The sequence below is a fragment of the Schistosoma mansoni genome, chromosome 3, assembly GCF_000237925.1.
Source record: "Schistosoma mansoni strain Puerto Rico chromosome 3, complete genome".
NCBI lineage: Eukaryota > Metazoa > Platyhelminthes > Trematoda > Strigeidida > Schistosomatidae > Schistosoma > Schistosoma mansoni.
This window is the reverse complement of record NC_031497.1, coordinates 17,459,312-17,472,995: the sequence shown is the minus strand read 5'-3', so window position 1 is coordinate 17,472,995 and position 13,684 is coordinate 17,459,312. Positions and strand designations below refer to the sequence as shown.

Genomic DNA, 13,684 nt, shown 5'->3' with positions numbered 1-13,684 from the left:
AAGTTTTCAAGAGTAACTGACACGTCAAGCCTAGGGGTTAATTTGTAAGTTACTGTCGTCTCAGTTCATTTTATAACTGAATTTCAAACTTCATCACACTACTTGCTTATTGAATGTCTCAAAATATGCCTACTTGAGACCCTACGATAATAGTGAGTAATTATAAACCCCTATGGGTGCTCACCATGTAAATGCATCTACATAATAATCTACATAATTCGGGGCATATTTATCCCGCTGGATATCTTCTTAACCGTTGTGCGTAGCCTACTTCGAGGTTTGTGGCCCGGGTTTCTGCTTCTCTTGACTTATGGCTTCATTGCGCTCATACATGAGACGCTGTTGTTATAAATACTAGTGGAACCTTAGGCCGCTTCCAGCTGATGAAAGTTCGTGATATAAACTTGGTTCTACTCCATGCATATTATTTTAATTTGTTTGTTCATGCTAGCATATGCCTGCATCTTTTTTAAATTTGATATCTTTGTTGTGAACTTATCGTTTCTAAATTATTCGGTTAAAAGTTTGCCGTAGAAAAAGTGAGCGGGGACAAATTTTTGGCCACATGTAGTTTGGGTCGACTTGATATTACTAGCGAGTGTTCGACATATTTTATCACTTTTATTGTCGCCGTATGGTGGTATTTTATCAGTATCGAGTAAACGTAGACCCCACAATGGTATTCATAAGGTAAATAGAAAACAATGTTTTCTTACTCTCAAAATCTAAACGTCATTACGATGATCCTGATTGACTGGGCAGCATAATATCATAGATTATCTTCGATTTTGATCATAGCAACTAAACCGTATCTAACACCTGTGTCCATCATTTCGTTTATTTTAATGAAAAACGGCAAGTAATCTATCGCTTTTGAGTCCCAAAAATTAATTACGTAGGGCTCAAAACAATCAATTTCTTAGATGAATTATTTTGACAAATATGTTACGTGATTGTTATTACCCACCTGTTCCTTGTAATAATTTTTCATGGTCATCCTTTTCTGTCTGTATATTTATGTTTAGCATAATTTAGCAATGGTTTCACTTTTCTACTGCTAGAGTATTATCAAACCGCTAGCTTTTATGTTGATGTCTGGATGCGCACCAACTTAGTGACTTTTGTCCCCTTTTTACAATATCTAACAACAGTTTTTATGCTTAATCTCATGGAAGCGGTTAACTTTACCTAATAAATCTCTGGTCATAGTCCATAAACTTGTCACTTAATCTACCTAACACTATTTTATGCGTTACTTTTTAGAACTGATATAGTGTGATGAGAATACTATGATAAACAAGTCAATGAATAATATAAAAATCCTATATGATCAATTTTCCGTAATCATACAGATTTTGTCTTTTGTGTTAATCCTTCTAAACTGTAAACGATGGGGAAGGTAGCTGGTGGAGTGAATGGACTTACCTGCTTCTTAGCTCTAAACACATTGCTTTATATCACCTCTTATTTACGGATTGATTTTCAAATCAGTCCCTGGAAAAACTATTGTTCATTTAAATAGTAATTGTCGATACTTTCAAAACATTGCTATCAAGAATCGAATTATTTAAACTTAGTACTACTATGTATTATAATAGGTCAAAATACAATTTGTGGGAACTTAGGGAATTATTAGAAAAATTGTTTGTATTTTGCGGGTTGTTGTGATAGTTTGTATGTAAGTAGAGGATAGAATATTGTTAGATAACACGTCATTAAGTTGAGATCGATAGCGAAATGTGGCAACAATATAGTGCTAATAGTGATCATTGTACAAACGGTCCTGAATAATAATACGTAGGAAGTAGTCGATGTTATAACATATATTTTTCAGATCTTTGCTTATAATGCCTTTTCCATCCTTCAACCTTATTTAGCTACATATATCTTATGTCAAGTATTGTTGAACAGTCATAAATAAATATTCATATAACCCAAAGCAAAGATTGTTCAATATTTGCTTCCCGGAAGATTATCCTTTTAGAACATTGCATATAGGTTTAATAGGATCACATTCTGTTTGTGACAAGAAAAACGGGACTAATTATTTTACCACTAAGTATCAATTACTATTTTATTGATTTCAGTTGTTTGTATTCCAGACATTATGCTGTCAAAAGTGTGCTGTCTTGGTGCAGGTTATGTTGGAGGTTCAACACTTTCAATTATAGCTCATTACTGTCCGGAGATTCAAGTTACTGTTGTTGATACTTGTGATGAACAAATCAAGATGTGGAACTCAGATACGCTACCAATATATGAGGTAATATTTCGTCCTTATCTTTGACAGCTCGAATCTCGTTACATTTAGGTGCATAAATATAGTAAGCATGATTGCAAAATAGACATATGCTAGTGAACAAGTTTTTCTTTTTTGCTTTATAATTACTAGCTTGAATACAGCAATTAGCTCTCAGATCGAAGCTTCAAAATGTTAATACTTTTGGCACACAGTCAGTCAGTTACAACGTAGGACAAGGCACATATATCCATCGGTCCAAGTTGCCATACCTCATCAGCACAACAAGATGAACACTAAATTCATAGAAGTAGTTACTCTGATGGTAGTAATATAGTAATGTAAAAGAAAGATTGTGTATAAGGATACAATACGGGAAGAAAGAATTAGTCCGTAGAAAGAAAGGTATAAAGTAGCTTTAATCTCATAGTTTAAGGAAAGGCAAAGAATGTATACACTTACGCCATTGTGATCGATTCTAAGCCATGTCACCCAGAGTCTCCAACCATTGGTTACGATAGTCACGCGGACCCCAATCAAGTAGTCTGCATCTACCAACATAGCTAAGACTAGAAGTTAGTGACTTCAAGCACTGATGTCACGTTTTGGTTTGGCTGCCCTTAAGTTTATTCCACCCGTCTCCAACAGCAGTCAGCATCGCGCGTCGTGGTAATCGGTGTTCGGGCATACGTAACACGTGACCCAACCATCTCAGTCGATGAAGATTCACAACCTCACCAACTGATTTACCATCATTCCCCAATACCATGCGTCTAACCTCATTATTACTTACCCGGTGATCCCAGCAGATGCTGGCAATATTTCTAAGGCATCTGCAATCAAATGCTAGTAACTTATGAGAATCTTCCACCCTTAATGACCACTTTTCTCAGCCGTAAAGTAGAAGAGAGAGAACTGCTGCGCAGTATACTCGTTCTTTTATCAATAGACAGATATCTCGCCATAGGTCACGTAAGTTGGCAAAAGCCAAACGAGCTTTTCGAATCCGTGCTGAGATTTTGTCAGACACCAACCCATTAGGGCTGATCAGACTTCCAAGATAAGTGAAGTTGTCGACGCGTTCGACTACTTCACTCCCTATCCTTAATTCAAATGTTGATGCAAACCAGTCCCGAAGCAACAACTTGTATTTAGAGGGGGAGAAACGCATCCCGAACATCCGTGCATTGCTACTCAATGCTACCAAAAGACTGCATTTTATCAGCGTCTTCACAAAACAGGACTATGTCATCTGCGTATTCTAAATCAATAAGTGCACCGCCTCCTGGTAGGAGATCCATTCCTGAAAATTCAGTCGACGAGAACGTTATTTCCAGCAGTAGATCCATGGTGAAATCAAACAGAAATGGGGATAGTGGACAGCCTTGTCGGACACCACTTGAGGTTGCAAAATCACATGACAGTTCTGACTCGACTGGTAGTGTTCGAGTAAAAAGCCTTCACAAGGTTTATGTACTTCTAAGGTATACCGTTCAATGGCAGACACTGCCACAGAACCTATCGGTCTACAGAGTCAAATGCTGCTTTCAAATCAAGGAAAACTATCATTGTCGGACGCCGATAAGGATGCTTGTGTTCTAAGATCTGACGAATAGTGAATATGTGGTCAATGCAGCCCGACCAGGTTTGAAGCCAGCCTGATTTTCTCGTGTTTGCAGTTCACGAGTCTTAGTTAGGCGCCTGATAATTATTGAGGCTAGTATTTTAGATGCTATGTTAGTCGGACTAATCCCTCTATGGTTATCACAGAATGATTTTGACTCCTTATATATTGGGACAGTCAGATGGGACTACGTCCAACTCCCAGATTTTGGCTAAAATATTAGTCAACCTTGTCGCTAAAGCTGGACCACTATTCTTAAAGGAGTTTATCCATCTGGACCAGCTGCTTTTCCTCGTTTCAGAATAGCTGTGACTTTTTTGAGTCGGTGGACCTACTTAAATGTTCCATTCAGGTTGTTTGTAAGGATGAATAGTTGTAAAGTAGCCAAAGGCCAGTTGAACTGCTCCTTAAAGTGTTCCGCCTTTCGTTCTAAACGTCTGAGCTGAGAGCAGATAAGAGTGTCGTCTTTTCCAGGGTTTGTTTCACTTAAACTTCATTTCTTAATCCCAGTTTCTTTTATTAGTTCAAAAGCTGTCTTGCGTTACCTACACCCATTGCCTTTTTCATCTCTTTTTCTTTTGCTGCCCACGGTCGTTCCTTAGAGTTTTGGTCAACTTAGATTTGATTTATTTTTGATCTTCATCGTGTTCGAAGCCAGATGGGATGAGTTAACGAGAATCTATCAGTCTAATAGATGTAGCAGAAATTCACTGGTTTTTCGTAACCTTTCGGTTCAAATCACTAATAGATGTCGCTGTTCTTTTCACAGTTGTTTGTATATCTTTCCAAATAACATCTGGGTCAGACTCGTTTACAAAACTGCCTAGATATGAACTCAGTTGTTACTGGAACTTACTTTTGGCTTTCTCATCACTCAGTTCAGTTCTAATGGGTCTTCGTAGTGTAGTTTTTCTGCGTCCAGTGAGGTGCAAACAAATGCGTGCTCGTATCGAAGCGTGATCAGAGTCTAAACATGTATTCCAGTACGAGCGGCAATCTTCTATCGAGTCTCTCCAACGATGACTGATGGCAATATGGTCTATTTGAGTCCATCGTTGGTTTAGTGCAGGTGATCGCCATGTTAGACGATGTCTCTCTTCATGCTTAAAATGAGTGCTTGGTAAAAGTAAACTACACCGGTTACAATAAATGTAGTGGTCTTGAGTACTGTTAGAAGTTTGAGGCCGGTTCTCACTTCCCTGTTTCCCACACCGTCGATGGGTTCTTCTAAGGGAACCTGAAAAGGAAACTGAGTTCGAGGTGGTCTTAAAGACCTGAGAGCGTGACCGCAGTGACCAAGGGACAACTACTTAAGGTCAGTAATCTTCGTGTTAGCTCCGTACTTGTGGAGACCTCACCTCCGGAGACGGAAATTCATGGGATAACGCGAGGTGTTCACTTCTAGGGTCTATCACTTCTAACTCAACCCTTCCTTGTGGGAAGGCGGCATTGCTATTATACTGGTTGTCTGAAGAAAACATCTTACTACCGTCACACTTCTGTGCAGTCAGCAGTACGAAATCGCCCTCGGACCTTGGGTTTGCTGCTTTTGGTCTTACCGCTCTTCAACCGACCTGCCTTGGATGGTAGGACCTTAAGGAACGATTGTTCTATCCAATATAGCTCAATCGGTTCATCACGATAAGCAAGCCCGACCACCACGTCAAGGTAACAGCAACGGTCGGGGTTGGTATACAGTCGATTGATTTAGTTCTTGTGCCATAATTTCTACCACTTTGATATACATTTTCTATATTTATATATATGGTGTCCATGATATTGTGAAAATTTTTTTTGAGTAGTTGTCTATGATAACCATTAAGAGGGGAGTTTTTCAGTGGGCATTGTTTGTACTGTAATCCTGTTGAGCCGTGATATTATTAACCTATGCTAGTATCAATCTGTTGATAAAGTGATGAGCTGTTTTATCTGGTGTTTTTCATCCTTCTAGGGAATTATTTGCTTGTTTTCTTTATGTGGTATGAAATATTTCACTATTGATTAGCTAATATATTTTTTCAATAGTAACTTTATAATAAATGTAAACGCATTCATTTTTTTTCAAATACGAATTGGTCTGGACACTAATATAATCTCGCCTTATTTCCCGTCTCTTACTTTTCCTGCTAAATATTTGAGTTTGTCACAATACATAAAGAACTCTAGTTTTTTCACCACTGAGTAAGTGATACTTTGATTTCGGACATCCTATTAACTGGAAAGTTTCTAACTATTGGTCTGACCCACACCAGTATATGCGATTTTTTTGGCTGGAGGCCACGCGATACTCGTAATCATTAGTTAGAGAATTTAGATTACACTATCTGGACTCAATCACGGTAGTTCAGTTGCACCAATTCTCTTTTAAATATTGAGTTGTGTATTATTTTTAACTTTTCTTCTGCTCCTTTCAAAGAGTAGTTGTCGTGCTTAGATTTATGTCATTTTGTATTATTTCCCATCTTATGGTTCTGTTATATCCCCTGGCGAATTATGAATCATAAATCTGAGGTCCATTTATGGACAAATGTAATACGCCTATTCCTATTGGATAGTTGTTAAATGAGTAACCTAAATCTGAGGTCTATTTATGGACAAATACAATATGCCCATTCCCTATTGGATAGTTGTTAAATAAGTGACCTAATCGTTTCTGTGTTCCTCTTATCATAACCTTTAGTTTGACCTTGGAACTATTATTATTGATTACTTTCCCCCTAGCTACAGCCACATTGGCCAATTACTGTACAAATGTTATTTTTCTATTTTTGATATATGTGGTCTGTTTGGTTAGTATATATAACCCAGTATGCTTGTAAATAATGATTCATATTGCTGAGGCTGTTATTTGTGTTCTGGACTTAACGGCTGGGCCAGGCAGATAGGAAGGACCGAATAGCACCCAAGACTGCTCGTACGTATTTTCTATATCATTGGACACATATATATATATACATATATATTAGTCGGCATAGAAATCTATACGTTATAACAGATTGGCGACGGGGATTTCGGTAAAAAAAATACAAGAACTGGACGTGATTCTGGAAAAAAAATACAGCAGCCGCTGACGTCATTTCGGAATTAAATAATCCATAATAATTGCCGGTGTTTTTTTTGGATTTATTATTATTATTTGCATTAAAAAAATGGCTTTAACTTCCGACCAATTTCAGTTGCTAATCCAGCGACAAGAGCAGCGCTTTAGAAAGAGTCAATTGGATTTCATTGACAAGTTACACGCGAAGCTGCTGAATCACCCATGCTTCGGGGGTGCAACGGAAGTTGACGCATTAATTTCAAAATTGCGTACAGAGCTGGAAAACGATTACAGAACTAATGAATATGCCGGCGGAAGCCTCAATGAATCCATACAAAGCAATAATTTAAGCGCAGCAGTTATACATGATCAGCCCAGTAACCCAGTACTACCTGTTTCAGAGACATGCCCTGTACACGGTCCAAGTCTTATTAACCCTGAAACAAAACGTGCGAGCAATGAATCGTCCAGTTCACAGAGAGACAATATCTTATTAAGCGCCATTAAAATTGCTGCAGTACCCGCCCATGAAGAAACGGAAAACAAATCGAGCAGTATATTGAATACAGAGGCGCCAAATGAAATTAATTATGATACGAAAAATGTTTCTAATGAATCTAATGATCAAAATTCTGTAATTGTTCTACCAGATTTAGATTATTTTGATGATTCATATGTTTCTGTTGAATTCTCTTATAAAAATGAGAGAAAAATGTCAGATGTATTAAATGATAATCAAGAATCCAATACAACTCTCATAGATACTGATTATCCTAATGATTCATTATCTACTAATGAGGTTCCGAGGAAATTCAAGGAAACTATTTCAGAAGAATCAAATGTTGGTGACCTCGAATCAAATGTCGTCGATCCTCATGATCTCTTCAGTTCTAATGCATTCCCTGTTAAATGTGACAAACATATCGCATTAATAGTAACTTGGCTATATGAGGATCCAACAGTCTTTCGTGGGGGAGGGTGAATTTGAGAAATTTAAAATCCGGATATCAACTCCGGATTTCTCAAAAAGGGGAGGTGTTATATCCCCTGGCGAATTATGAATCATAAATCTGAGGTCCATTTATGGACAAATGTAATACGCCTATTCCTATTGGATAGTTGTTAAATGAGTAACCTAAATCTGAGGTCTATTTATGGACAAATACAATATGCCCATTCCCTATTGGATAGTTGTTAAATAAGTGACCTAATCGTTTCTGTGTTCCTCTTATCATAACCTTTAGTTTGACCTTGGAACTATTATTATTGATTACTTTCCCCCTAGCTACAGCCACATTGGCCAATTACTGTACAAATGTTATTTTTCTATTTTTGATATATGTGGTCTGTTTGGTTAGTATATATAACCCAGTATGCTTGTAAATAATGATTCATATTGCTGAGGCTGTTATTTGTGTTCTGGACTTAACGGCTGGGCCAGGCAGATAGGAAGGACCGAATAGCACCCAAGACTGCTCGTACGTATTTTCTATATCATTGGACGTATCTATATATATATTAAGAGGGCAAATTGATACGTTATAACAGGTTCTCATCTAGTTAACTGCCTGGCGTGCTAATGCAAGGTGTGGCAAATTAAACTGATCCAGCTTCGTACACTATCTTATGTTAATAACGGAATAATAATATGGTTATCTCCATAGATTTTTCATATAAGTCCGATACCTTGTTAAGCATATTCAAATTTCATAGTTCATGTATATTATTCTGAAAAAACCACTCGCTATATAATTAAAAGGTACTTAAAACCCAATAGTTTTTGAATCACTTTCAATTAAGAGCCTAATCTAAATATTTAAAAATTAGTTAAAATGTAAATGTTTCAGTCTAGTAAAATAAGTCGCCATAGTGTGACTAATCATCAGTTGAGAATCCAATAAGTAAATGAAGAAAACAAAACTTTTGTACGTTTATGATTCATTTGAAGAATGATGTTTGTTTTAATTAGATGTTTAATTGACCAGTAGATATCGGAAAATACCATAAAACTACCTCTTAACCAAGCTTATTCCCTTCCAATTTACAATAGCACAATCTTTGAAAAACGCTTTTAAATCAATAAATTTTTGCCTCAGTTGTGAAATTATTGGTGTGCCATGAATTACTCTCATTGTCATATTCTTGCATAAAATGCTTACTGAGTATTTACAATAAAGTCTGATTTATTGATAAATACTAGACTACTAGGTTGTTTATCCAAAACATATTTGACTCTGAATTCTTGTAATTTGATCTTCAATAGTTTGGATTATGCCGTTGTTGGTATATTGGCTAAATTTTGACCAGCCTCGGTTGGCATATGTGCATCTTATGCGGATTACCTCAATATAGAAATCATGATACAATTTTTCTTAAGAGTAAATGGAATATGGATAGTAGTAGGATCTATGACGCGTCTCGTCCTATCTGGGGCTCGTCGAGTGAATGACTATCTGGATTCATTAACGTGATGTTTTCTGAGGCGAACGGCTCTGGATTCGAGTCCCGAGGTAAACATCAACTCTAAGATGCAAGTCCATCTACCTCATGAGTCCCGAACAGAGTGAAACTCTCGTTCTGAATTCCATTGCTAACCATATTCTATATAAATTTGAGTCCTTTTTGTTTATTTTCATTGAAAAGTTCCCTTGTTTTGATCACTTTAACTGTAATCATTGAATTAATATATAATTTTTCATTAATTTTCTACTTTGTGTCGATTATTCGTTTTACAATTAACTTACACCATAATTTGTGATACTGAGTGGAAATCTACTAAAAACTTGGGGACAATGGATATTTGTTTCGTCCTATACTGGTGTCGGTTATGAAACATATTGTTTAGTATTCAAGTTATGCTGTGGCTGAAACAGCTTCCCAGTGCTCTCTACTTTTTAATGTTTCTGCAGTTGACGGCCTTTCCGAATGAAGACTAATATCAAATAACTTTTACTGGCAATATTTTCTTCAAAGTGACTTTAATCTAAACGAATACATCATCGAGTTGATACTGTTTGAGGGTAGTCTAACCATCACATGAAACTAAACATCTGTTATTATTTATAAAGATTGGGTTTATGATTTTACAGATTTCGTTCTTTCACAAATCAGTATCTTTACGAAATAATACCAGAAATTAGCGATGTCCTTCACTATGTGACCTAAAAATTGACAAACCAGTCATTTAAGCCTTTGTAGCTTTTAATATTTGTTCGCCTATTTTCGTCTCAAATCCTTTGAGAAAGCTAGATCTATTACTTTTGAAAAACGTTGTTTTTCAGTTCAAGCGTTAAACTCCAAATTTATCTATATAGAGTAATCTAATCAGTATGAGCATGTATAGTTTACCCCATAGAATGATTACTCCTACTTTGACCATAAGATTACTACAATCTCTGAACAGACTGCAATTGATTATCATCCGATTACTTGAAAGGTCCTTTTGGTCAAAGTAGAAAAATGTACTGATCCTATAATAATAATTATTATTATCATTATTATTTTGTACTTTAAACTTTTTTTTAATCATTGGATTCATTAATCAAATGTAAAAACACTCCATTTACGAAATCATATTATTTGGGTTGAGAGTCTTTTCCACTAACCTTTTTAATAATATCATACGATAATTGTAAATGAAGTTATATATTTCGGTAGTGTAATAAGATTATAAGAACTGTGTGATACATTAGCGCAATACATTTCGAACAATCCGATCACATATATACTTGTTAAGAACATTTATATATAAAAATAAAAGGTCAACTAGACTAGGAATGGAGAATAAGGGGAGACAAGGATAGTAAAGAAGTAGTATGAAAACAATTTGAAACCTCATCACTCTAGATAATAAGTTAATATTACCAGGGTAGGTTTAAGGTGAGGACAAATTGTTTTTAAATATACAAAGGGAGTTTGAATTTTCGTATGGATAAGGCCTCAATAAACCTTAGTATAGGCCATTTCACACTTTTTAAGAACATCACAAAAGCTGAGTTCAGATCAATCTTATGACTGGGTGCATAACGCGATGGCGTTTGAAGCGAACGGTACTGGGTTCGAGTCCCAGGGTGAACAACTCTGAGATGCAAGTACATCCCAAATAGGACAAAACTCGCGTCCTGGATTCCACTGCTAGCCACTATCCATCTTTGCTTATAATGCTTGCGAATTAAGGCTATATCGAGAAAATACGCACAGCATGCACATATGCCAATGAGAGTCTGATCAATTACAGTCCTAAACATCAGTGGGAGGATTCAAGTAAACATTACCAAGTGAATTTAATCTTATGACTTGTTTCAATTATGTTTGGCAATAGAGGATGATGGACGTTTATCCTCTACTCTTATTGAGTCATTTGATTTTATTTGTTTCTGCAACCATTTAGGTACATGTTCACACACCCTAATTTTGAGATCATGACTACTCCTCCCTATGTATGTGTGACCACACTCAGATTTAAATTGGCAAACACAGTGGGATGTGACGCAATCGTTTTCATGTCTTTTAGGTTTTTGATGAAGCATGAACCTTGTTCTTTCCTGCGTAATACGTCTTGTTAATGACTGATTTAAGCCTTTGTTTCAATAAAAGGCTATTTCAATCACCTCTAAATGGTAAGGTGATGTAGACAGGCCTTTTTCTACCAAGGCTATAGTAGGTCTCACTGTACCATGAACTTTCCATCTATTTATGGATTTAAGAGGATAGCTATTTTCCATTAATGTTCTATTTAACAACCTAACGTCATCATCAATAGCGTCGTTTGTGCAAATACGATCAAGCTCATTAAATAGGCACCTTATCAAACCCCTTTTGTATTGCACAGGGTAATGACTATAATAACTAAGGGATTGGCCTATCCACGTTGGTGTTCTAGAAATGGGTCGTTTGATTAAGCCATCTTCTCATCCACTTAGAAGTATATCTAGGAAGAGAAGCTTGTCGTTCTTCTCTTCGCATGATAGACTGATGTGGTTTTGGATGTTATTTTTTATCACTAGACATTGGAGTAGTTAATCTCAAATCTGATGGACATCCAGTAATTTTTAATGCTAGTTGATTTTGTGGTAATTCGCTATAATTTTGAAGTATCCATTTAGCGATTACTGTGATCAGTTAGACAGCAATTGTAAAATTGTATTGTTAACCTATCTCTATGTGATTATAAATAAGATATCTCAAATTACAAGTTTTTTTTGTTTCAGTTTTACACTGGAAATAAATTTTCACGTAAAAAATAGATCATTTTTCAAGTTATTTATATGATGAGCCAATTGAAGCTAGACCAGAGATTGGTAGGTCCTGGGTTCGAATCTCGCGAGTGCGGGATCGTGGATGCGCACTGCTGAGGAGTCCCATAATAGGACAAAATGGCCGTCCAGTGCTTCCAGGTTTTTGATGGTGGTCTAGCTTCAATTGGCTCATCATTTCAACTTTGAAAAGTACTGAAATCTCCATAAAACCCCTTCTGATTATTTATATGATTTCCTAAAATATTTATCTTATTGAAATATGAGGTTGCTTAAACTATTAGTCAATGTTCAATCTGGAAGTGTTATAAAAAAATGTAGAATCGTATTAAACTTGTTATATCTGAACGAACAATAACCATTCCTAATTTATTCCAAATTTATTTGTTACAGTACCCAATAACCACAGCCACTTCTAACTTGGTCTTTTATAATTATTATTTCTCATTTTATGGTGTGATGCGCTCTGGTCTGCTTATGTATAAATGACGTGTGTCTGAAATATACGATTCACAAAGCAGAGTATGATATTTGTGTTCTGAACTGAACAGGCCGGACAGGGCTAAGCGAGAAGTTGCTATACAGAGGACGAGTAAAGATTAAGAGTTGACTGGTTAACGCATCATTGGTTTAGCACAGAGACAAGGTCGTGTTAGTCGGCGTTCTGATTGACGATTTTGTCACATAATAATTGACAGGGCCACAAGCTATAACAAAATTTCTATTAAAGTCATGGTTTTCAACTAAATGTAATCTGACTTTTCTTTATAAATTGTCTTTTTTATCGTTTCATATTTTATCTGATATACTTCTCCTTTTTTTAAAAAATTATGTTTAGCCCGGATTGGATGAGATTGTTAAATTACACCGTGGAAAAAATTTACACTTTTCTTCGGATATTGACAAAGCCATAGATGATGCTGAAATGATTTTTATCTCAGTGAATACCCCAACAAAAAATTGGGGCCTCGGTAAGGTAAGTAAATAATACAAAAATGAGATTATTTTGCTTTTTATTTATAAAAACATCCAACCAATAGATCTCTTCTTCTTTTTAATACAGAGATCAGGCTCGAATTGATAAAATTCCGGAGCATGTACAGTGCACAATTTTCTGATTCATATTTCATTTGGACTGCTTCTTCTAATTTTGTAGTATATTTTTGATGAAATCATTTGGTCAACCATCTAGCCCTGATAGCCTACAATTGCAATGAATTTTAAAAGTATGTAAAAAAGATGTTTCTCCAGTGAACATGAATAGCTTGCGATGCTACACAATTATCTAATAATTGGTGGAAATCGTAAAAACGTTTAGAAATCATATCAGTGGACGTAGCACCTAATTCTCGCGACATCACTTATTAAAAAGTCAACATTAATGTATTCACAAAGGGAATGATATATTTGGATATTTGCTCGTCGTGTGATCATAATGAAGATAATAACCTTGAAAAAAATGTCCCAAAACATCCAAAGAAACTACTAATATTTTTCACTCAGCTTACATTTCAAACTTAAAAATG

General features: G+C 36.0%; 1 protein-coding gene across 1 annotated transcript in view; it reads left to right on the top strand.

The window, feature by feature from the left end:
- Positions 1 to 13,684, top strand: part of Smp_084830 (putative udp-glucose 6-dehydrogenase) — a 37,968-nt gene continuing 24,284 nt past the window's right edge. The window contains exons 1-3 of the mRNA XM_018799462.1: positions 1 to 44; positions 2,088 to 2,263; positions 12,997 to 13,134. Coding sequence (XP_018651249.1) covers positions 2,108 to 2,263; positions 12,997 to 13,134 — 294 coding nt within the window. The 5' untranslated portion in view covers positions 1 to 44; positions 2,088 to 2,107. The remainder of the gene's footprint in view (positions 45 to 2,087; positions 2,264 to 12,996; positions 13,135 to 13,684) is intronic.